Source organism: Acinonyx jubatus, chromosome A2 (genome assembly GCF_027475565.1).
Source record: "Acinonyx jubatus isolate Ajub_Pintada_27869175 chromosome A2, VMU_Ajub_asm_v1.0, whole genome shotgun sequence".
NCBI classification, from domain to species: domain Eukaryota; kingdom Metazoa; phylum Chordata; class Mammalia; order Carnivora; family Felidae; genus Acinonyx; species Acinonyx jubatus.
Window position 1 is genome coordinate 155967650 of NC_069383.1, and position 22792 is coordinate 155990441.

General features: G+C 60.4%; 2 protein-coding genes across 8 annotated transcripts; one reads left to right on the plus strand and one right to left on the minus strand.

Moving 5' to 3' along the window:
* The first annotated feature begins 680 nt into the window (after positions 1-680).
* Positions 681-6449, plus strand: PODNL1 (podocan like 1). Of its 4 annotated transcripts, none has more exons than XM_053219778.1 (10): positions 681-933; positions 1088-1312; positions 1879-1972; positions 2260-2324; positions 2459-2568; positions 2999-3068; positions 3324-3439; positions 3929-4586; positions 5248-5396; positions 5553-6449. In XM_053219778.1, the coding sequence occupies exons 1-10, from the start codon at positions 931-933 to the stop codon at positions 5725-5727; spliced, it is 1665 nt and encodes a 554-aa protein (XP_053075753.1). In that variant the 5' UTR covers positions 681-930; the 3' UTR covers positions 5728-6449. The 4 variants fall into 4 exon arrangements, with proteins under 4 accessions (XP_053075753.1, XP_053075754.1, XP_026906119.1 ...); XM_027050318.2 differs by having other exon boundaries at positions 683-933; positions 2912-3068; XM_053219779.1 differs by lacking the exon at positions 2260-2324 and having other exon boundaries at positions 682-933; positions 2937-3068.
* Positions 6419-22788, minus strand: CC2D1A (coiled-coil and C2 domain containing 1A). Of its 4 annotated transcripts, none has more exons than XM_053219772.1 (29): positions 22521-22788; positions 20818-20953; positions 18854-18966; positions 18694-18759; positions 18275-18409; positions 17934-18171; positions 14526-14650; positions 14171-14243; positions 13954-14025; positions 13715-13845; positions 13564-13636; positions 12742-12875; positions 12289-12400; positions 12035-12207; positions 11252-11374; positions 11111-11169; positions 10903-11019; positions 9472-9545; positions 9339-9397; positions 9163-9214; positions 8927-9026; positions 8750-8840; positions 8298-8435; positions 8146-8207; positions 7497-7560; positions 7275-7401; positions 7120-7196; positions 6992-7039; positions 6419-6894 (listed from the first exon to the last, which is right to left on the minus strand). In XM_053219772.1, the coding sequence occupies exons 1-29, from the start codon at positions 22578-22580 to the stop codon at positions 6874-6876; spliced, it is 2853 nt and encodes a 950-aa protein (XP_053075747.1). In that variant the 5' UTR covers positions 22581-22788; the 3' UTR covers positions 6419-6873. The 4 variants fall into 4 exon arrangements, with proteins under 4 accessions (XP_053075747.1, XP_026906112.1, XP_026906113.1 ...); XM_027050311.2 differs by having other exon boundaries at positions 8146-8210; XM_027050312.2 differs by having other exon boundaries at positions 12289-12403.
* Positions 22789-22792: the final 4 nt, after the last annotated feature.

The window sequence follows — 22792 nt, forward strand, 5'->3', positions numbered from 1 at the left end:
TTGGGCAGGAAAATTATCTGCCTGAAGACACCTTGCGGGTAAGTGGTGCATCCTGGGAGATGGGATCTGGGGCAGAGGTTGGCTTCTTCCCCCACGCTACTGCTCCGGTGTAAAGGCCAAGGAATGTGCCGGGAACCTTCTCACCCACCTCAGATGTGTCATCTCATTTAATCCTTATACCATTCCTGGGAGATGAGACGACCACTCCCCACTTTGCAGAGTGGGAAACCAAGGCCCAGAGAGGTGCCAGAGCCCAGGTTCAAGCCCAGGCAGGCTGGCGCGGAGTGCATATCCTTAACCACCCTTAACCACCGGGCTCGTGCTTCAATACGTGTAATTTCCTTTCAGGCAGCTGCGGCTGTGGCCATTCGGGGAGGAGGAGGAGGGGCCCAAATGGCAGGCCTGGCTGAGAGCCCCCAGGCTGGCATCTGGGCTGGCAGGCTGAGCCCAGGCCTGCCCTGACCCCTTGCTGCCAGCCCCAGTTCCTTGGGGACCCTCCTGTGGCCTGAAGCATCTTCCACTCCTCTGCCCCCACCCCTATTTCTGCGGTTGGCCCAAATACCAGACAGGGCGAATCTTAGCTTTCCCCCAAGCATTCCATGCTCCTGTGGCCCGGCCCAGGCTGGCCGAGGTTACGCAAGCTGAGCATGGGTGGTTGGTGGGGGTGGGACCGAGGGGACGGGCTGGCCTGTCCTCGCCACCCCATCCGGCAGCCCTCCCACCCTCCCCAGGGCGGGGAAGGGGGTGGGCCGGCTAGTTCCCCACCCCCACCCCCCAGCCCCTGGGAGAACAAGCCGGGTGGAGGGTGGCCTGTGCCAAGAGATGGGGGGCGGTGGCGGCCACGGAAGAGGCTCCAGGAGGTGACCGCCTGGTTTCCATTAGGGAGCCCTGGTCGGCATTTCAGGCGAGACGGCAGAGCTGGGGCTGGCTATGGTAAGGTGGGGTGGGGGCGGGAGGGCAGGGGAGGGAGGGGAGCCTGCCTGCTCCCCCCTCCCCCCCCCCGCCCCACGCGGGGATGCTCCTGTCGCCATGGTGACCTGGTGCTGGGCCTGGGGCCACCGTGACCCATCAGTCCCTCTACTCCCAGCGGCTGAGCCTGCTGCTGCTGCTCCTGCTGCTGCCCGGCCCCCCACCCGCCCCAGGCATGGAGGACGCCGCCTTCCCCCACCTGGGGGAGAGCTCGCAGCCCCCGCCCCGGGCCTGCCCCCTGCGCTGCTCCTGCCCCCGGGCAGACACAGTGGACTGCAATGGCCTGGACCTTCAGGTGTTCCCGGACAACATCACCCGGGCAGCTCAGCACCTCTCCCTGCAGGTGGGGCCCCGGGGGCCAGGGTGAGCATGCCAAGTGCCGGGTTTCAGGGTGATAGGGTGATGGGGCGTTGGATGTGCAGGTCTTGGCAGCGATGGAAGCTGGCCTGGGTGAGAGCGTCGGGTCTGGGCATTGGAGGCGAGGGCAGGTCGGGGAGCGGACAGACACTGGAACTTTTAGGAGGGGCTGAGCGTTTGGAGGTGTTAAAAGGTCAATGTCTTGGCAGTTACGGGTTTTGGGGGGGGTCAGAGTGATGGAGCATGTGGGTCAGGTGTGGGGGTGATGAAACGTCAGACAACATCTTTTTGGTTTATAGGGTTGTTTGGGGTCAGGGTGATGGGTGTCAGGGGTCAATTATGGGGGCAGATGGGGTGTCGGGGGGTCAACATCTTGGCGATCACAGGGTTGTTTGTGGTGACGGGGTTGTTTTGGTTGCAGGGCAATGGGGCTTTGGGGATCAAGTGTGGGGGTGAGGGGTGTCACGGCTTACTTGCTTAAGGCGATGGGGAGCTGGGAATCGGGGCTCCGGCCACTTGCGGAGGGCTCAGGGGTGTGAATCCTCCCCCCAGAACAACCAGCTCCAGGAGCTCCCCTACAATGAGCTGTCACGCCTCAGCAGCCTCCGGACCCTCAACCTCCACAACAATCTCATCTCTTCTGAGGGTGAGGGGTGAGGGGACCTCGGGAGGCGGCCCCTTCCCTCCCCTGCTGGGTCTGTGGGTAGTTCTGCGGTAGTTCCCAGAACTGCCCTTTGCTGAGCAGGATGGAAACTCAGGCTGTGGCTTTGGAGGACGGGTGGGGAGGCGTGTGGGAGGGTGCCTGGAGGAGCCCCTGCCAGTCGCCAGCCAAGAGCCCTGGGGCAGCTGGGAGCACAGACTCCCCCACTGCCCCCTCCCTGGGCCCCGGGGCTGCGGGGGGTGGGGTCCCCTCACTGCCCATCCCGCTCCCAGGCCTGCCCGATGAGGCCTTTGAGTCCCTCACGCAGCTGCAGCACATTTACGTGGCCCACAACAAGGTGAGCACCCCTACCTGACCCCTGCCCCGGCCCTGAGGCCTGGCCCGCAGGGACATACAGCAGAGCGCGGAGGGCACGGCGGGGGTGGGGTGGAGGGCAGGGCTCCCTGACCAAGCATGGCCGTGTCCCCACAGCTCTCGGTGGCCCCCCAGTTTCTGCCCCGCTCCCTCCGAGTTGCGGATCTGGCTGCCAACCAAGTGACGGAGATCTTCCCGCTTACCTTTGGGGAGAAGCCCGCGCTCAGGTAGCCCCTGGCCCAGCCCGGACCTCTCCGACCTCAGATATGCCTGGGGTCACTCCCTACCCCTGGAGGCCTGAGGGGATCAGAGCCTGCCCTTGAGGGTGTGCAGGGGCAGAGTCCTACCCTGGGAGGGAGGTGCGGGGGCGGGGGCGGGGGATCTGAGGCAGGACACCCTGGATGCCGTCTGAAGAACCGCGACACGAGGCGGAGACAGTGCGCGGGCGGACGCGGACGCGTGCGCATCCTCACACTGGAGGCCGCGCTGGGGTGCAGGGGGCGGGGGCGGGAGTGGGGGCCGGTGGGAGGGCCGGGGGCAGGCTGGTGGCCGGAGCCTGGCTCCCCTCAGGTCCGTGTACCTCCACAACAACCAGTTGAGCAACGCCGGCCTGCCCCCCGACGCCTTCCACGGCTCTGAAGCCGTGGTCATCCTCAGCCTCTCCAGCAACCGGCTCAGCTACTTGCCGCCCAGTCTGCCACCCTCGCTGGAGCGGCTCCACCTGCAGGTGCCCCTCCTCCACCCTGCCAGCCCCCTGCCCGCCCCCTTTCCTTCTCTCCTGGGGGAGCCCCCCCCCCCCCGAGAATGCCAGTAGTCACAAGTCTCTTCGAGTCCTGCCCCCTGGCGCGGGTCACTCACGGGTGCTCTCGGACCCGCGTTGCCAAAGCTAGCTCCCTGCTACTCCCTTACTCAAGAGCCTTCCATAGCTCCCTGCTGCTGTCTGTCCCCCGACCCCTGGTCTCGCCGTCTCCTCCTTTCCCAGAACAACCTCATCTCCAAGGTGCCCCGAGGGGCACTGAGCCGCCAGACACACCTGCGGGAGCTCTACCTCCAGCACAACCAGCTGACGGACAGCGGCCTGGATGCCACCACCTTCAGGTGGGGCCTGAGACAGGGGAGGACACAGGTGCAGCCTCCTGCTGGCAGGAGTGGTTGAAGGTTCCGAGTCCAAGCCCCACCCCCCGCAACCCTCCAGCCCCCTCCGGGGTACCCCAAACCGAGGCCTCATTTGCTGAGCACCTGCTGTGCACCAGGCTCATCGGAACACCTAGCAGCCATCCTTTTGCTCCCAGCTCCTCTGTGCCTGGGTTCTATTATCCAAATGTCATCACCGCCGCATGCAGACTTGCACCCAGAACTCTGTCCTGGTCACCTCCACATCCAGCCCCGGGGCCGGACTCTGCCCTGATCTCAGCAGGTGCCCCTCCCACCCAGGTCTCGCGACTCGCCCACCCCCAAGTTGGGGTCTCTGGCTTCTGTCGCGGGAGCACTCCTCAACCCTCACCCCCAAGGTTCACCTGTCCCCACCCCCCCACTCCCCCACTCCCGCTCAGCACCCAGCCCCACGCCAGCCCTCTCTCCCACCAGCAAGCTGCACCACCTCGAGTACCTGGACCTGTCCCACAACCGGCTAGCCTCGGTGCCCGCGGGCCTGCCCCGCACCCTGGCCGTGCTGCACCTGGGCCGCAACCGCATCCGCGGGGTGGAGGCGGCCCGGCTGCGCGGGGCGCGGGGCCTGCGCTACCTCCTGCTGCAGCACAACCAGCTGGGGGCGACGGGGCTGCCCGCAGGGGCGCTGCGGCCGCTGCGGGGCCTGCACACGCTGCATCTCTATGGCAACGGGCTGGACCGCGTGCCCCTGGCGCTGCCGCGCCGCCTGCGGGCCCTGGTGCTGCCCCACAACCACGTGACCACGCTGGGCGCCCGGGACCTGGCTGGCACACCGGGCCTGGCCGAACTCAACCTGGCCTACAACCGCCTGGTCAGCGCCCGCGTGCACCGCCGGGCCTTCCGCCCGCTGCGTGCCCTGCGCAGCCTTGACCTGGCCGGCAACCTGCTGACCCGGCTGCCCGGCGGCCTGCCCGGCGGCCTGCACACCCTGCGGCTGCAGCGCAACCAGCTGCGGGCCCTCGAGCCGGAGCCGCTGGCCGGCCTGGACCAACTGCGGGAGCTCAGCCTGGCGCACAACCGGCTCCGGGTCGGAGACATCGGGCCCGGCACCTGGCACGAACTCCAGGCCCTCCAGGTCAGGCGCCGGCCGGTCAGCCACACTGCCCCCACCGCCCCTCCGTCCCCTCCATCCCCACGCCTTGCAGCGTCTTCCCACAAGGCCCCGAGATGCCTCAAAGAGAGCCCGGCAGACGGACCCGGGGTGGGTGAGGCAGAGCCGGCCTCCGGGCCTTGGGCCGTGCCGTCCCTGCCACCTGGTCCTCAGCAACCAGCCCCTCCGCCTCCCCGGGGCAACCAGTCCCCGCCTCCCCTGGTTCCTCCTGAACGCGGCTGCTTCCACAGAGTTTAGAGCATCTGGGGGTGCAGGCGCTGTCCTAGGCGCTGGAGAGGTAGGCACAGAGCGACACAGCTCCAGGCCCGTGGCACCGACACACTAGTTAGGGAGAAAGCGGTTGGTCAGTAGACGGTGTCGGGAGGGTGCCCGGTGAGGGAAGTGCCATCCTCGCGAACGACTGCTTCGATCTCTCCCGCAGCAGGCAGGTCCCCATCTGTCTGGCACCCCGGCACCTAGAGCCCAGCCTGCCCCAGACGGAACTCCCTGTACCTCTGTCGGGGCTGGAGGGAATTTGGCAACGCGGAGGGGGTTGAGGGGAGGAGGCCCAGGCTGGTGTGGAGTGCCCGAGCAGAGAGGTTTGGGGCTCAAGGCCCGGGGCCGCCGTGGCATCATCTCTGCCCAGGTGCTGGACCTCAGCCACAACGAGCTGTCCTTTGTGCCCCCTGACCTGCCCGAGGCCCTGGAGGAGCTGCACCTGCAGGGCAACCGCATCAGCCACGTGGGTCCTGAAGCCTTCCTCAGCACTCCCCGCCTGCGCGCCCTCTTTCTCAGGTGCCCCGGAGGCGGCTGGGGAGAGCGAGTCCTGGGGGCAGGGGGCCCTGAAGGGCTGTGATGGGCTCCAGCAGGCCTGGGTGGGCCAGGACGGCCGTGCCCCCCCCCCCCCCCGCTTCCTTTGCACCCACCCTCACGCCTGCCTCTCGGTTACAGGGCCAACAGGCTTCACATGACCAGCATCGCACCGGACGCCTTCCTGGGCCTCCTGCACCTGAGTGTGGTGGATACGGCGGGCAACCCCGAGCAGGTCCTGGTCCGGCTGCCACCCACAACTCCACGTCAGCCACGGGCAGGGAGCCCCCGAGCCCGGAGGGGTCCAGCAGTGTAGCCCAGACCCCTGGGGCTTCACTGGGTCACGGACCGAGGAGACGGTGCCCATCCAGGGCCTCAGCCAGGCTCTCCCAGGCCTCAAGGGCCCGGCCAGGAAGCTGGGGACAGGGGCGCTGCGTCCACACACAGGGAGCCCCGGGAGAGACTCAAGCATGCAGCCCGCACGCCAGGCACGCAGACCACACCAGCCCCGCCGGACGCGGTCCCCACTCCCTGCACAAGTGGAGGCGGCAACAATAAAGCCTAATAACCCTGTCAAGTGCTCACCACCTGCCAGATGCCCTTCACCTTGCAGGAGGGGCTCTCACCATCCCAGCATCCAACTGAGGAAACTGACGCTGTGGGATGCTAAGAGGGTCAGGCAATCTGGTCCAAGTCCCGGGGCCAGTGAGCGGCCGGGCTGGATTTCGAGGGGTCAGCAAGAACCACCACGTGACAGCTGACCGTACGTACACACCCGAACACACCCAAGGCCACCAGCTACAGAAACACACGGCACGGCAGACGCCCTCAAGCAGGCCACAGCCCTCACACACGTCCCCGGAGCAAGTGTGCGAATTGAACACATCCTTCACGGGCACTCTCCCCCCACGGCCTGCCTCTCTTATGGGCACCTTGCCATCAACCCCCGGGGGACTGTGGGAGAGACCCAGCTGGCCACAGGGCGGGGGCAAGAAACATCAACAGGACAGAGTGAGCCAGGCGTGGCCCTGGCTGTTTATTCCCTGTGTCAGCCCTGGGGAGCCAGCTGGGCTCTGGCTGACCTCAGTGGCTTCTTTGGGGTGTGGGTGGGCTTCAGGGTTAAGGCTGGGGAGGGATAGGAAGTAAAGTGCTTGCAGGGGCCCTCGGGGCTTGGTCCTAGCTGCCCCCCCACCTCTGGGGCAGGCCAGGGGCCGGACACCCCAGGCTGTGCAAACGGGACTCTCCAGGGCCCACCCAGCCAGGCCGGGGCAAGGGGCACAGGCTGGCTGGTGGTGCCATCCTCAGGGCCCCCCGCCAGGAAGAACCCAGCGGAGGACATGTCCATCTGGAGCTGACGGTCTGCTGATTGTCTGCTTGTCTGGCCTCCGGCTGTGGCCTGGTCAGCTCCTCCCGGTGCCAGGGCCTTGGGCACTCTCCAGGGGCCGCCCATCCGGCCGACCCCTCACCTGCGGAGCCGCTGCAGCTAAGGGGGAAGCCGCCAGGGTCAGGGGCGGGTACTCATGGCCACAGCCGTGCCCCACACCCCCCGGCCTGGCCGCTCACACACCCCGGCCGCTCACCTCACTCTCCACCAGGTTCCGCCTGTAGAGTGCCTCCTTTGCAGCCTCCTGGGGGCCGAGAGGCGGTCAGCGAGCAGCCGCGGGCAGCCCCGGCCCCCCAGCGCCCACCCGGCCCTCGCCTGGCTCACCCTGCTGCCGTCGTTGCCCAGGCGCCGGGCCGCCTCTGTGTAGAATTGCAGCTGACGCTCCAGCTGGGCCGCGTACTCTGAGGGTGGGGAGGGGTCAGGATGGGGGCTGCTGCCCTGCCCTCCCCTCCCCCACGCGCCCATCCCCGAGACCCTACCCCTCCGGATGCCCGGGCCCCCCTGCTCCAGCTGCGCCCTCTGCCACTGGCTGCGTTGCATGATGTCCTGGTACTGCTGGGCCACCTCCGGGGGCACCGGCCGCCGCGCCTGCCTCAGGGCCAGGATCTGGGGGGTGCAGAGTGGGGGACTGTGACGGCCCTGTCCAGGGCCTACCGAACCCCCAATCCTGCCCCAGCCAGCCTGTCAAAGCAGGCACCCACCTTCCGCTCCAGACGCTCTTGATCAAAGGCCAGCACGCTGAGGCTGTGCAGGGGCCGGGCCGATCTGTGGAGTTGGGGAGGGATGAAGGGCCGCAAGGACCCCCCCAACCCTGACCTCATTAATTCTCACAGACGCACTGGGCGCTGGGGAATAGCAGGAGATAAGCTAGGCCCACCCTGGTGTTGCAGAGCCCACGACCTAGTGGGGCTGAAGGCTATACACTCAGGCAACTGCCGTGCCCGGTGGTCAGGGAAGGTTTCCTAAGGAAGAACGCAGCCAAGCTGGGAGCCAGAGGAGTTAGAGCCGGGCAGGGGAGTGGGGAGCAAGTGCTGGGTAGGGGGGCTCATGGCATCATCAGAAGACAGAAAAGCCCAGAGGCCAGTGAAAACGAGGTGTAGATAACCATGAACGAACAGGAGGAAGTGGGGTGGGGCGAGACTCCTGGATATATTGATAATGGTCCAATCACAAAAGATCCGAAAAATCAGGCTGAGAAGTGTCAGGACGTTTCGGGAGACGGGGAGCCAGGAGCCGTTTTGGAGCAGGGAAGGGATGCACTACAATTCGTGCCTGATGGGAAACTGTCCAGGAGGGGCTGAAACAGGAAGAAGGGACTTCTCTCCAGCATGGCTTGACCCAGCCACCTACCTGTTCCCTGGCTCCCTCGAAGGGGTGGGTACGGGAGGGGCCTTCCCTTTGGGCCCAGCAACCTGCTTCAGTGGACAGAACCAGTCTTGTGATTCCCAGCCCGCTTGAACCAAGCCTCCCTCCCTGGGGTTGCTGATGGGCAGGAGTCTCACCGTGGGCGCGGCTGCTGGCACGGGGTCAATGACCAGCCACCTCTCCGTTGTGGTCTCCAACTGCTGGGCGGTCAGTGGCTCCCGAATCCGGACCATCACCTCCAGCCGCCCCCCGGTGGGCCTGCGACCATCCAGGACCTGGATGGAAATGAGGGGAGGCTACTGAGAAGCAGGCAGTGGCTGGAGGCCCAGGGCCAGGATCAGCGAGAACCAGGGTAATTTCGAAAATCTGAGCCCCTAGATAGATAGAGCCGAGATGCCAATTGGTCAAAATGGAGCAGGGTGCTGGGAATATTTAGGGCTGGGTAGTATGGAGGTCTGGGATCCCTGGGGGAGAAGCTGGGTCAGCAGAAGAGACCCCTAGGAGGCCCAGGGCCTGTAGGGAGCTTTTGAATAATGTTAACAAGTGACACAGCCACACCAGAGCCTGTGGGCAAATGTCCACATCTCACCTCAAGGATCTCCCGGACCTCACACGCGGTCTCCAGGGCGTCCAGCTTCAGCTGGGCTGTGCCCAGCACCCGGTCAGTCTTGAACAGCCCCCTGTGTGCGTGAGGGGGACAGGACGGTTGGCCCAGGGCAGCCCCCCCTCCCCCAGAGTCCGCCCAGCACCTGCACCCCCAGCTCACCCCTTGTGGACCACTTCAAATTTGATGCCTTTGGTCTGGATGGCCCTTCGGAAGCCGCGGTGGCTGCGGTTGATGCAGAGTTTGAACTGCTCCTTGAACTCTACTCCGGGAATGAGGACAGGCCCAGGAGGAAAGAGGGAGGGGTCAGGCTATGGTTTCAGGTTCTCTCTGCATGGGGCTGGGGTGCCTCCCGGCAGCCAGCCTCTGCCTCCTCCCCCTCCTCCTCCTCCGCTCACCGGGGGAGTCTGTGTTCTTAATCACACTGGTCTTGTCTTTCTGAGCTTCTTCCTAGAGCCAAATCAAATAGGAGGCAGGAAGGCTCAGGGGCTGGGGCCTGCCCTTGGACCCCTGCCGACCCACTCCCGAGGATGAGGCTTGAGCCCATCTTTCCTCTCCTGGGCTCTCTACATACCACGTTGGGATAGGGGAAGTCAAACCGAACAAAGACATCCAGGTCGCTGGGAGACAGCCCTGTGGGCAGACAAGGGTCAGAGCCGGGCAGGGAGGCAGTCCCGCAGCCCTGACCCCTGCCTGGCGCCCCTCACCTGGGGGCGTGGGCAAGTTGATGCCCTTCACGATGAACAGGAGCATGTCGTTGCTGCTGAGGTCAGGGAAGATCCTTCCGGGAGGGCAGGTGGGGAGACAGAGGCACGTCAGCCCCAACGCCTGCCCGCCTTCTTTTCCCTTTGTGGATCCAGGGAACACACCCCATGCTGGCCTTTGTAGCTATATGGGCTCCTGGGCTCCAGTTTTAGGATCTGGACAGACTGGAATTCTTTGTCCAGATCTGCCAATGGCTTATTTTCGAGACTTTTCTTCAGTCTGGGACCCACTCTGTGCCAGCCAGTGGCTTCACTGCTGGGGGACCTTCCCTTCATTTAACAATACTTCTGGGGGGCGCTTGGGTGGCTCAGTCGGTCAAGAGTCCGATTTCAGGTCATGATCTCAGGGTTCGTGGGTTCGAGCCCCACGTCAGGCTCGGTGCTGACAGCTCAGAGCCTGGAGCCTGCTTCAGATTCTGTGTCTCCCTCACTCTCTGCCCCTCCCCCGCTCGCACTCTGTCCCTCTCTCTCTCTCTCTCTCTCTTTCAAAAATAAATAAACATCTTAACAAATTTAAAAGAGCAATATTTCTGCAGCCCCTACTATGTGCCTGCTGGTGTCCTCACTGATGGGGATATAGTGAGACAGACCCCCATCCCTGTGCTCATGGAGCCCAAGCTAGCTGAGTGAAGAGAAGACCAATGCATATATAAACAGAGGAAACAAAGCAATTCTGCAGAAAATTAAAATAGGGGAAGAGAGTGGAGCATGCTCAGGATGGGCTGTTGTAGACGGGAGTGGTCAAAGAGGGCCTCTCAAGGGAGGCGACATCATAGGTGATTCTGGATGCCAAGAAGGCGCTACTACACGGAGACCTGGGGAAGAGGGTCTGTGCAGAGGAAAGAGCCAGTACAAAGGCCCTGAGGATGAACATGCTTGGTTTGTCTGAGGGACCAAAAACAGGCCTGTGTGGCAGGAGGCAAGCAACGTGGGGACAGTGGGTGGGGACGAGGTGATGGGGAGCCAGGCTGTGCAGATGTGGGAGAGCCAAGGTAAGGGGTGTGGGGTATCCTAGGTTGTTGCAGTGGCTGTGCCTAACCCCATCTGTAAGTGGGGAAATGATCCCAATTCCCCACGGTGTGGGAAGGCTTAAGAGGAGCAGGACCAACAACAACCACGCTGAGGGCTCGCCCGGGCCTTGGGACAAGGCACATCTCTGCACTCACTCGGTCTTCCCCATTTCTCAATGTGTCACTGGCAACTCCCCAACACCATCTTTCACTTGCACCTCATGCCTGCCTCAGGACCCTTGCATATACTGTGCTTTCACCGTGCAACCAAACTCTCCCCCAGAGGCAAGTCCTCTGCTGGCTTCTGGGGAGTGCAAGCCCCTCTCCAAAGGGGCATCTGGGCCAAGGGGCGTCAGGGCCTTACTTGATGACGCTGAAGGTTCTCTGCTCAAAGCGGGCAGTGGGCGTGGGGAGACCTCGGGCGAATGCCTGCTTCAGAATCTCCATGCTCCGCTTACAGTCCTCTGCCAATTTCTCAAATCTGCCGGCAAGAGAGCCCTGTTCAGGTGCCTGGACCCAGGGATGGGATGGGGGTACAGACATCTGGCAGAGGCAGGGACAGGGGTACTTACTTGCTGGTTTCGGCAATGTTGCCCAGGTGGGTGAACTGGTTAGAGTGGTTCAGGCACATCTGAAGAGCAGAAGGCAGTGAGGGGAGGGGCGGGGGGCCATGACCCTGAGGCCTGCTGATCTGGGCCAGGGGCCCACCTCACCTCATGCTGCTGCCTTATGAGCTTGGTGAGTTCACCGTAGCGCCGGGCAGACTCCTGAGACAGACCTGGGCCAGGCCGCTGGACCAGAGAGAAGTCGTCTTTGTTGACGGGGGCGGGTGGCACCTAGAGAAGACAAGCCTCATGGGGAGGGGCCTGCTGGTTAGCAACAAACAGGCCCGCGCATGGAAATGTCACCCCTTCTTGGAGAGGCCTTCCTGGACCACTGCTTTGCCCCAGCCCTGGTCTTTCTTCTTCCCCGAGGAGAAAAGTGGTGCTCAGAGAGAAGTGGATGGTCCCTCCCAAAGTGGCACACAGCCCAGGTACTACGTGTCCCAGCATCCCTTGCAGCCAGGTACAGCCATGGGATTCAGCTGCGGCCAGTGGAAGGTGACAAGCGATGGCATTCCATGTCACTTGCTTTAAACGGAACTGCTTGCCTTGCCTTTTCTTTCTCTCACCGCTTCCCATGGACTGAATGCAGGAAGGTCATCAGTCCACTCTGAGCACGTGGACAAAGATGACCTTCCAAGGTGTGACAGAGCAACAAGATGGAAGGAACCTGGGCCCTGGAGGGCTCTGTCTTTTCCAGAGCCCAGACTGCCCTGAATATTCCATGCGAGAAAACATATCTGTCTTCTTTCAGCCACTGAGTCGGGGGGGTACTTATCTGTTACAGAAGCTTAACCTGGATCCTGACTAATATACTCCAAGTTACGTGGCTGCTAAGTGGCCACAGCCCAACAGGGGGTGCCTGGGGAGGTCCAGCAGGCCTAGAGGGTTCACCTTGGCGATATCCACAGGCAGCCCATTGCGCGAGGCCTCCAGCATGGGCTCCAGCCCCTTGGCCTGGCGCAGGTGCATTTTGGCACCCTCCACGTCATTCTTCTGCTTGGCTCTCAGTGCGGCCTGTAGGAGCTGCTTCTTGCGGCCCTCCAGGAAGGCCAGTTGCTGCTGGGCTGTGGGTACAGGGGGGTCTGTGGATGCGGCCTGGCCCACAGCCAAGCAACAGGCAGCCCAGGAAGGGAGGGCATACCTACCTCTGGCGGATGTGCCCTTGGGGGCTGTTTTGGCTGCTGGGGTGGAGCCTGATTGGGGTGCCCTTGAGGGTGGGGCCTTGGGCTGGGCCGTGGGGGCCGGAGGGCTGGTGGGCTGCTGACAGACAGGGAGGGAATCAGAGCTCTCCCAGCACTCGCAATGGTTCCACTCCCCAAGGGGCCGGGGCCCGAAACTGACAATGGTGACTGTCTTAGTTTCCGTTTCCTCAGCAACGAATGCCCCATATAGTCTCATTCTCACTGAATCTTTGCAGAGACAAAGACAGCCCCTGTACCCACTTTACAGATGAGGAGGCAGGATCAGAGAGCAAAATGGCTTGCCCACGGCTGCACAGCCAGGAAGTGGCCAGGCCGGGAGGGAGGCCAGCTCTTCCCAGGCTCTGTCAGGGCTTTGCTGCCACTCCCGTCTCACCCCAAGACCCCAGCCCCTCCCACCTTCTTAGGCTCCTCATCCTCTTCATCCTCTGCGCCTTCATCCTGGTTAGCCAGCTTCATGGCGGTCTCCAAGACCCCCACCAGGCTCTGCTGGGTGGGCTCGGTGGCCTCCAGGCCCTGGATGGGGGGAAAGCCTGGGCGGCCAGTCAGGGCCCAGTCAGGAGGGAGGGACCCATGCCGCGATGGCGGAGACGTGGGTTCCTCCCCTTCCTAAGGAGCCTCGGGGCTTTGGATGTACTTTGAATCCAGGAAGGAGCTGCTGCTGGTTCTGTGTAGATGCCAGATTATTCCAACCTAATCTCCTGCTGCCTCTCACCTGACCCCGGGCCTTGACCAGACGCCAACGGGCAAGCAGGGGGTGAGGCGGGCTACCAGGCACAAGAGGCGGTCACAGGCCTGGAGGGATTCCCAGGGGACCAAGGTGTTGAGGAATAATTGCTCTCCCGGGGGTGCGCGGGCAGCTCTGAGAACCCAGAGGAGGCCCCCAACCCACTGGGAGGCTGATGGAAGGCTGAGTAGAGTGTAAGGCCGAGAGCTGATGCGAAAGGAGGAGGCGAACACAGAAGAAATGGAGGAAATCAGACAGACGATGGTGGGCTGGTGAACAGGCTCTCCAAGTAAAACCCCCTGATTTTTAGCGTCTGCCGGTTTCCGTGGTACAAACACTCCGATTGGGACCCAACTGTAAGGTACCAGTTACCTAACAAGTTTGCAGAATTCCCGAATGCGGAGCACACAGCTCCCTGGGCCTGTGCGGTCAGGAGGAATAGCACCTACGGAGGCTCAGAGGCCGGGAGGGGCAGCGGTGGGGGCTGTGCCTACCTGGGGGCACCGGCAGCTCGGCCACATCTACCGTTCGGCCCGCCTTGTGGGCTCGGATGGCATCTTGGTATTGCTGTAGTGGACACAGGATTAGGGCTACGTGGGCAAGGCCTCCGGGCGCTGTCTGCCTGCCCGCTGGGCCCCCACGCACCTTGACGATGCGCTCATGCATGCGAGCCTTCCGCTGGTCCCCTTTGGTCTTGGCCTGGGCCGCGGCCACGTGGTATCGCTCCATCCGCTGCTCCAGTGCCTCCAGGAGAGTCCGCGGAGGTGGGGGAACCTCTGGGCCAGACGGGGGCCGAGGGGGAGCAGGGGGGCAGGGTTAAGAGTCTTGGGAAGGAGAGACTTGTCGCCCTGGCCCGCCCACCACACAGGGTTCCAAGAGCCTACCTGGCGTGGAGGGCACCGTGCTGGGAGCCGGAGGCTGCGGCGATGGCGAGGGTGGCTCTGGGGGCAGCTGGTCTGAGGGCAGAGAGGTCCAGTCCAGTGAGGGGCTTGCTTGGGGACCCCCTACCCCACGCTGGTGTGGTCCGAGGGGGTCCCCAGGTGACCAGAGAGGGTGGCAGCACCAAGTCCCGGAGGCTGGGCGGGGTGGCGGGGTCCTCACCAGGGGGAGGTGGCAGGCGGGACAGGTCCACAGGCTCCCCCCGGCTCAGGGCCTCCAAGATGGCATCGAAGCTCTGAGAGAAAGGAGACGAGGGGAAGAGGCTGCGGTTGGGGGCCAGGACCCTGTGGGGAGCCTCTGTCCATTCCTCTGCAGCATCTTGCTTAAGCCCCTTCCAATACTGACGCCCATTTCACAGACAGGGTAAACCGGGGCTTTAGGAGATACGGAAAACTACACGTACAGAGTGACTAAGGGTCAGGAGTCAAACTGGGGTCCGTGTGACCACAGCGCTCCTGTTCTTTGCCACCACGCAAAGTCGGAAGCGTCGTGTCTTCTCCCACCGGTCTGGACGCACCTTGGCCACACGGAAACGTCTGGCAGCAGTCGCGGTATCTCCCTGCTGCTTGGCGTGGAGGGCGGCCAACTTATATTCGCGCTGGCGGCTCTGCAGCTGGGCCAGGGGGTCAGGGCTGCAGGGACCTGGAAGGGGGAACAGCGTACGAACCGCCTCTGTTTAACCGTCACAACGAAGCCTGTTCCTTAGGCCTGACCTACAGATGTGAGCACCGAGGCTGAGAGGCCATGCCGTCTCCCCAAGATGGTGTGGCGGGGACTCTACCCCGGGACCTGAGAAAGAGACAGAATCCGCAGCAGGCTCCAGGCTCCGAGCTGTCACCACAGAGCCCGACGTGGGGCTTGAACCCTCGAACTGTGAGGTCATAACCTGCACCAAAGTCGGACGCTTAACCGACTGAGGAACCCAGGCGGCCCTCATCTTAACTTTAAAAAGTGGCCACAGTTGTCATTCCCAGTGTCGTGCAAATACTGACATTCACAAAACAGAACTATCACATCACTCTTTGAAACTTAATGTACTTTAAGGGCGCCTGGGTGGTTCAGTCAGTTAAGTGTCCGACTTTAGCTCAGGTCATGATCTCACGGTCTGTGGGTTCGAGCCCTGCATCGGGCTCTGTGCTGACAGCTCAGAGCCTGGAGCCTGCTTTGGATTCTGTGTCTCCCTGTCTCTCTCTCTGCCCCTCCCTCACTTGTACTCTCTCTCTCTCTCTCTCTTAAAAATAAATAAACGTTAAAAAATCTTTTAACGTTTTTTAATCTAATGTACTTTAACTACCATGGTGATTTGAAACTCACCAGTATTCACTTATTTTTATTTTTTATTTTTTTGCAAGCTCTATGCCAACTGTGGGCCTCGAACTCATGACCCCGAGATCAAGAGTCACACGCTTTACCGAATGAGCTGGTGGTGCCCCTTGTTTTAATTGCGGCAAAATACACATGGAATTTACCCTCTTAACCCTTTTTAAGTGTACAATTCAGTACATCAAGTACAGTTGACCCTTGAACAATGAGGGTGTCAGGGGCACCAACACCCCCTGCCCCCGCCATGCAGTTGGAAATCTACTTTGGACTCCCCCCAAATTTGACTACTCATAGCTTGTTGTTGACCGCAGGCATCACCAATAAAGACAACCGATCGACATGTTTCGTACGTTATGCACGTTACATGCTGTTCTTATAATAAACGAAGCTGTGAGAAATGATACTAGGAAAGCCACAAGGAAGGGAAATACAGTGCTGCACTGTGTTTATCAAAGAAACAGGGGGCCTGCTCAGTTTAAAGCTGCCTTTTCTTTTTCTTTTTTTTTTTCATACTGGGTGGGGGGAGAGAGAGAGAGAGAGAGAGAGAGAGAGAGAGAGAGAGAGAGAATATGAGTGGGGGAGGGGCAGAGGCAGAGAGAGAATCCCAAGCAGGCTCCACCCTCAGCCCAGAGCCCGACGCGGGGCCTGAACTCACGGACCGCGAGATCGTGACCTGAGCCAACGTCGGACACTCAAGCGACTGAGCCACCCAGGCCCCCCTAAATTGCTTTTTTAAACAGTATGCTAGTTACAGTATTAAATGACACGTTCGATAGGTTTTCAGGAGAAGTATCATTAAATTTAGGGCAACTGGTGCAGTTTTTGACATAAAAAAACAAAGGGCTATTGCACTTACGACCACCGGGGTCCACACATCCTAGAAACGCCTGGCAAGCTACATGCATCGTACTTTTTCAGACTGACAACTGCACCTACAGCTTTAAGTTCAGGTGTATTTGCCTGAAAAGGTACCCGTGAGTGGAAGCAAAAGAGCGTTGACATTTGATCGGTTTTATCTCCTATCACAGTGAGTCTCTCGGAGTCAAGAAAATGTCCTTCCGGGGGCACCTGAGTGGCTGAGTCAGTTGAGCGTCCATCTGACTCTTGATTTGGGCTCAGCTCATTATCCCAGGGTTGTGAGATCCAGGCCACACTAACAGCTTAAGATTCTCTCTTTCCCTCTGCCCCTCCCCTGCTTGTGCTTCCCTCTTGGTGGGGGGTGGGGGGGGGGCAGCGAAAACATTCTTCCAGGTTGAATCGTTGGTATTATTAGCATAGCACTGAACAAAGCCTAAATATATCAGGCTTTTTGATAAAGAATTTTTATATGCCAAGAGCACAATTTTATCGCACTGGCACCTCTTGCTGACGGGGCTGGGGCTGGGTCCGCCTTCTACCAATTAACTCCGTTTCCCTGTTCATTGTTTCCCAACTTCCCTTTTTTCTTCTTCAAAGCACCAGGAAACCTGCTTCATACCAACAAATAGACGGGAAGACACGGGTCCTGTTATCACCATGTTGCGGGCTTCCCCGGACCCTACCCAAGTCGTATGCCAAAACCCCGTCGTGAAAAAAGCTTTGGTGATTTTGGCTGAGCATTTCGGGTGACGATTTCCAACAACCTTCCCTGAACTTTGCCAAAACAATAGCTTAGAAACCAGCCGGGCTGTGGAAAGATTTAGACCTGGTGTTTACTTTCTCAACCGGGCCAGCCCAGTTTTAAGTGTCTCTTCGTATGTTTGGGGAGCGTTTGCCCCTGGGGCAGTGCCTGTGTTGATATTCTAGAAGGGACAGAGGCGGGCACTCCTTTCGGAGGAAGGCCACCGGAGAGGGAGAGGTTGGGAAGGAAAACTTCCCGCAGGTAAGGGTTTGTTTGTTTTTTGTAATGTTTATTTTTGAGAGAGAGACAGAGAGACAGAGAGACAGAGACAGAGTGTGAGTGGGGGAGGGGCAGAGAGAGAGGGAGACACAGACTCCAAAGCAGGCTCCAGGCTCCGAGCTGTCAGCACAGAGCCCGACGCGGGGCTTGAACTCATAAGCCCGCAGGTCAGTTTTAGAAGACAGACATGCTGAGGGCTGGGGAATTATCCACTTATAGCTCTTACGCGTTTGCCCTCAAAAGGGACTTCGACACGTGCTGCAAGGTGACACTAAGTGAAAGAAGCTGGCACCAAAGGACAACTCATGTGTCGTCCCACTTACGTGACGTATCCGGGAGACGCAGACTCATTAAGCATAGATGGCGGCTGTCAGGGGCCGGGGGAGCAGAAATGGGGAGCTAGTGTTTCGCGGGAAGAGAGTTTTTGTTCGATGAAACAGTCTTGGAAACAGAGGAGACCGGTGCACCACATGGTGGACGTGCTACTCAATTGCACACCGAAAAAGGGTTCAAAGGGCCAATGTCATGTTGTATGTATTAAACCACCACACGTACAAAAAACGGCATTCGTGAACTCCAGAGACATGAGGACCTGGGGAGGTGAGGGGCGTTAAGGATATCTGACAGTCAGTGCAGGGCCTGCACCCCCACAGAATGGCCAAGTGCTGAGTAAATCCCACGCCTGCAACATTCCATGTCAGCCCAGCCCTGCCCCCGGCCTACCTGGCGGAAGATGGGGCTTAGCCAAGCCTATGGATGAGGCTGGGGCAGAGGAAGGCGGGCCTTCTACCGTGACCCTGGGCTCCGGGGCTGGCTGGCTCGTGGTGGAGGCCGGCTGGGAGGGTGCGGGCGTGTGGCTGGGGGTGGCTGCTGGACCCTTCCCCACTGCCACGGGCGGTGGGATGTCCCCTTCGTCGATGGCGTTACCTTTCCGGACCGAGGCCAGCAGGTTTTCAAGTGTCTGAGAGAAGGTGCGAAATGGGTTTCCAAGGAGCCTGACAGCTGGGTGCGGTGGGCCGGCAGTAGGGTGCCAGCGCCCTCCCGTCACCCGCCCGCCCACTCACCTTAAGCCCCCGGTCGTAGCGCCGCATCTTGGCTCCACCTCCAGCTTGCCTAGCGCTTTCGATCGCCCTCTGGTAGAGAGCCAGCCTCTCCTGCAACGTGGCCTCCACCCCGGGGCTGGGGGCTGCGGCTTTGGGCTGCAGGAGGGACCGGGGCATGGTCTGGGTGGTGACCCCACTTGGGCTCTCCCCAAGGGCTCCCCTGGGCGAGTGCCTATCACACACCAGGCATGGTGCCCGGGGGGCCAGCTGTCCCCGCCGCCTCCCCCACCCCCCCCCCCAAGGTAGAAATCATCATCATTGTTCCGGATGCAGGGAACTGGGTCTCAGAGGTGTCATGTCACCTGCCCAAGGTAACATGGCTGAGGGACAAGGGAGGGCCTTGAACCCTGCGCTACGGGGAGCAGGTTGTCGGGCTATACCTGAGCCACAGGAGGGTGGGACTCCAGAGACTTCTGCTCCTCCCCAAGGACCACATTTAGTTCTGCCTGCAGGGACACACAGCCATTGGCCAGGCATGAGGGCCTGCTGCACGGGGCAATGACAGCATGGGTGGCCCCCTACCCTGCCCTGGGTGCTCACCAGCAGGTCGTCGTCAGCCTCTACATCCTCCTCGTCGTCGGTACCTTCCTCTTCATCCGGGTCTCTCATGCACAGGCTCGCCATCTTCTCAATGGCCTCCATGGGCAGGGGACCTGGTGGCAGTGACAGGCCCCAGATGGACTGGGATCCTTCAAGAGTCCCCATGGGGCGCCTGGGTGGCTCAGTCCATTGGGTGGCCGACTTCAGCTCAGGTCATGATCTCGCGATTGGCGGGTTCAAGCCCCACGTCCGGCTCTGTGCTGCCAGCCCAGAGCCTGGAGCCTGCTTCGGATTCTGTGTCTCCCTCTCTCTCTGCCCCCACCCCCCCACTCATGCTCTGTCTCCCTCTCTCTCTCAAAAAGAAATAAACATTAAAAAAAAAAAAGTATCCCCAGCCTCCTGTCCCAGTTATCCATGGCCCTAAAGAATAGGGCAGCATGCCCCCCTACTGGCCCTTCCATGGCACCCTACTGCCCTCAGGCCCACCAGGTATGATCCGCTAATCCTGCCGGCCTCCTCTCGTGCTTATCAAGCCGGACTTCCAACCCTGGCTCTGCAGCTTTCTTACTGTGGAGCCCTGGGCAAGTCACGTGACCTCCCTGGGCCTCAGTCTTCCCACCTATTAGACGAGGGCAAGTTTCTCCCTCACACACACATCGTGAGGACTCAAGGTAAATGAGGTTCTAGAAAAGCACGTCATCAGCACTTTGTCATTCGAATTATTCTCATTATTTGCGTTACCTACGTCCTATAAAAGTGCCTTCAACACTGACTTAGCAAGTACTGGACCACTGCCCCTAGAGGAAATACAAGGTTAGGATCCCATGAACCTCTGGGCACGGTTTCGTCAACCGGCCGATGCATAACCTTGTTCAATGCGTGCCTCTATCTAACTATACCTTTTTAAATATATGTTGTTGGTTTGTTAACATTGAACTCAAGGCTACTCGTGTTTGAATGAAGCTTATCTGCTAGCGTATTTCCTCCATAAGACGCATCACAAACTTCTTGCCCTTAAAGACACGAGACAGCTCTAAGCGCCACACTTTAGTGCCATTCTGAACAGCAAAATGTACCACACAAAGAGTACCCACAAAGAGTGCCAAAATGAGCAAAACGCAGCCTTACACAGACTGTGAGAAGGACACGTGTTTACTTGAAGCCCTGAGACAAGAAGGCCGACGGTCATCTTGCTCTCTCTCAGCTGGGACCGCGTAAGGTGAGTGACTCAAGCTTTCTGCAGCTCTGTGCACGCCCGCAAGGAATTGCCAAACCTCCCCGACTATTGATTTTGGTGTTACCAATAAAATTTAGCCCGTTGGTGAATTCACAAATATGGAATCCGTTAATAATGAGAGTGGACTGAATTAGCTAACAAGTATAAAGGTTCCGTCTCCCCTTGGAGCTCCAGCCCCAAACCCCACTGCAGTGTTGCTGACCCTGTCACCTCCCACGGGGGGAGGGGGGAGGGCTTTGCATGCGCTGGGCCTCCCAGCCGCACTTTCTAGCTCTTCTGCTGACCATCCTTATTGTGGGTGTCTCTCGCGGGCACCTGGCCCCAGCTCACAGGTCTCCCCCATCCCTCTGTGCTTCCCTCACCCCAACCTGATCATGGGACAGCGTGTTGGAGGAAATGTGAGACCCTGTGTGAAGTACTTTACACACACGAGAAGATGAACTACTGTGACTAAGGGCAGTTATTGTTCCCATTTTACAGACGGGGAAACCGAAGTCCACACAGGTGCTGGGACTCATCAGTCACACAGCCAGTAAGCAGCACAACTGGGATTTGAACCCTCACTCCGGGTCCAGAGCTGATCGCTTAACCTCTTAACCCAGGCTGCGGGTTCTAGGAGGGCAGAGACCTTCTGCGTCTCCTTTCCCCCTTCTCCCCAGGGCCCAGGGCTGAGTCCTGCCCACAGCAGGTGCTCAGAGAATGTTCAGGGGTGTGTTGAGAGTCTCACCTTTGCCTTTGAGCTTCTCCAGGACTTGGGGCTGGCCCCCCACCAAGGCCAAGAACTCGGCCTCCAGTTCCTCATCGTTAACTCCGTCCTCGGGGATCATAAGGCCGTCTGGGGAGAGGTCAACCAGCAGGCCCAGCTGAGGGAACAGTAAGGGTCCAGTCAGACCTTGGAATGCACCCCACCTGTCCAGAGGCAACCAGGACGGACCCAGGTTTCCCTCAGGAAGGAAACCCAGGTCTCGGAGGGAAAGTAATTTCCCCAGGGAAGTGCCAGGAGGCTGGAATGGGTTGAGGATGCAACAGGTGGTCCAAGATGGGCCAGGCCCTCTGGCCTAGATCAACCCGGGGCAAAGGGCAGGCAGAGAGACCCTGCTCCCTGCTCCGAGCCCACACCCACAATGTGCTGCTGACTGAGTTCAGTGGGAAAGGCAGGCCCTACACCCTGCCCAAAGCTAAGCCACTCGGTACACCTGGGCTTTTCCTTCCAGCATACTCAGCAGAGGGGGCCACACAGGAAGCCTGGAGTTATCAAGAGCAAATAGAAGCCCAGACAACACAGAAACTGAAAGCGGGGTTCTCATTGTGTAACAGACCTGCCTTCCTATCCCGTCCCAGCTAATGACCAATCGTGATGTGATGATATTACACTGAACTACACAAAACGGCCTTTTCTGTCGGTCAGAATGGGCAAATACTGGCTACTATGTATGGCTCCTTTCAACAGTAATAAGTTACGCTTATTGGCTCAGTCGGTTGAGTGTCTGACTTCGGCCCAGGTCATGATCCCGCGCTTTGTGGGTTCGAGTCCCGCGTCGGGCTCTGTGCTGACAGCTCAGAGCCTGGAGCCTGCTTCAGATTCTGTGTCTCCTTCTCTCTATGCCCCTCCCCCACTCTGTCTCTCTGTCTCCCCCAAATAAATAAACATTAGACAAAATAAGTTATGCTTATTGAGTGTTAGGTTCTAGCACTTTCCATAAACTATTCCAGTGAATTTTCACAACTGTGCTGTGACATAGGGACTCTTAGGGCCTCCATTTTACAGACGAGGAAACAGGCGTAAGAGCTGTGAAGCTGAGTGTCCAACATGCAGAGGCCAGCAGGGAACTCCAGGTTGGCCAGATTCTAATACCCGGGCACTAAACTATGGCCTGAGCTCCTTCCACCAAAGCTAAGAAAAATCAAACCTTCCAGGTGCCTGGGGCAGAGGAGACGGAAGAGGGAAAAGGACGACCAGACACAGTCCCGTGGGCTCATGGCAGCCGCTCTGGATTTTGCACTTAGCCCTGGCCAAGCTGTTAATCCCTATGACCTTGGGAAGCTGTCTTCACCTCTCTGGGCCTCAGTGTCCTCATCTGTACAGTGGGGATAGAAAGTCTGACTTGGCCTGGCTGATGCGAGGTTCCATGAGTGTCCAAACCAGGAGTACATTAACTATCCTTATCTCAGGTCCGAGGCCTTCCCCTCCCTAACTGGAGAGGCTTCGGCAACAGGTGGCTCTGAGCCCAGGGCGGGGCGCCAAGAGCTGAGGAGCTGGGGAGCCGGGGCCACTAGGCCCCACTTTGGGGGCAGAACCTCATCTGGAAGGCGGGGACCAGGGCTCACCTGGGGGTGGTGATCGGTTCCCCTGGTGGGTGGGGCCCTCCTCTGAACCTGTGATAGGGGTGAGAACGGTTCTCTAGGCAGGGCCGTGGGGTATAGACTCACCTGGCGGGCGGCGGCGGCACCTCGGCCGGGGGGCCCCGGGGGGCCCTTCCTCTTGTGCATCTTCCAGGCAGGATGCCCAGACCACTGGCCACCTGGCCTGGCCTTGCCCTGCCTCCTCCCCTGGGCCCTATCGCCGCGCACGCGCACTTCCTGAGCCCCGCGCCCCTGGTTGGCGCCCCGCGACCGCTGACCCCGCGCCCTCGACCCCGGGGGTGGCCGCCCCACTTCCGCCTCGGCCGCGGCGCCGCGGCACCGGAGCGCAGCCACTGGAC

Excerpts from the sequence above, each read along its gene's own strand:
- CC2D1A (XM_027050310.2), bottom strand. The coding sequence starts at position 22,580 with ATGCACAAGAGGAAGGGCCCCCCGGGGCCCCCCGGCCGAGGTGCCGCC. Across the intron at positions 12,208-12,288 it reads CAAGGGCACATCCGCCAGAG|CCCAGCAGCAACTGGCCTTC; the intron begins GTAGGTATGCCC and ends CTGTACCCACAG. Across the intron at positions 9,215-9,338 it reads ACTTCCCCTATCCCAACGTG|GAAGAAGCTCAGAAAGACAA; the intron begins GTATGTAGAGAG and ends ATTTGGCTCTAG.
- PODNL1 (XM_027050318.2), top strand. Across the intron at positions 1,313-1,878 it reads CTCAGCACCTCTCCCTGCAG|AACAACCAGCTCCAGGAGCT; the intron begins GTGGGGCCCCGG and ends TCCTCCCCCCAG. Across the intron at positions 3,440-3,928 it reads CTGGATGCCACCACCTTCAG|CAAGCTGCACCACCTCGAGT; the intron begins GTGGGGCCTGAG and ends CTCTCCCACCAG.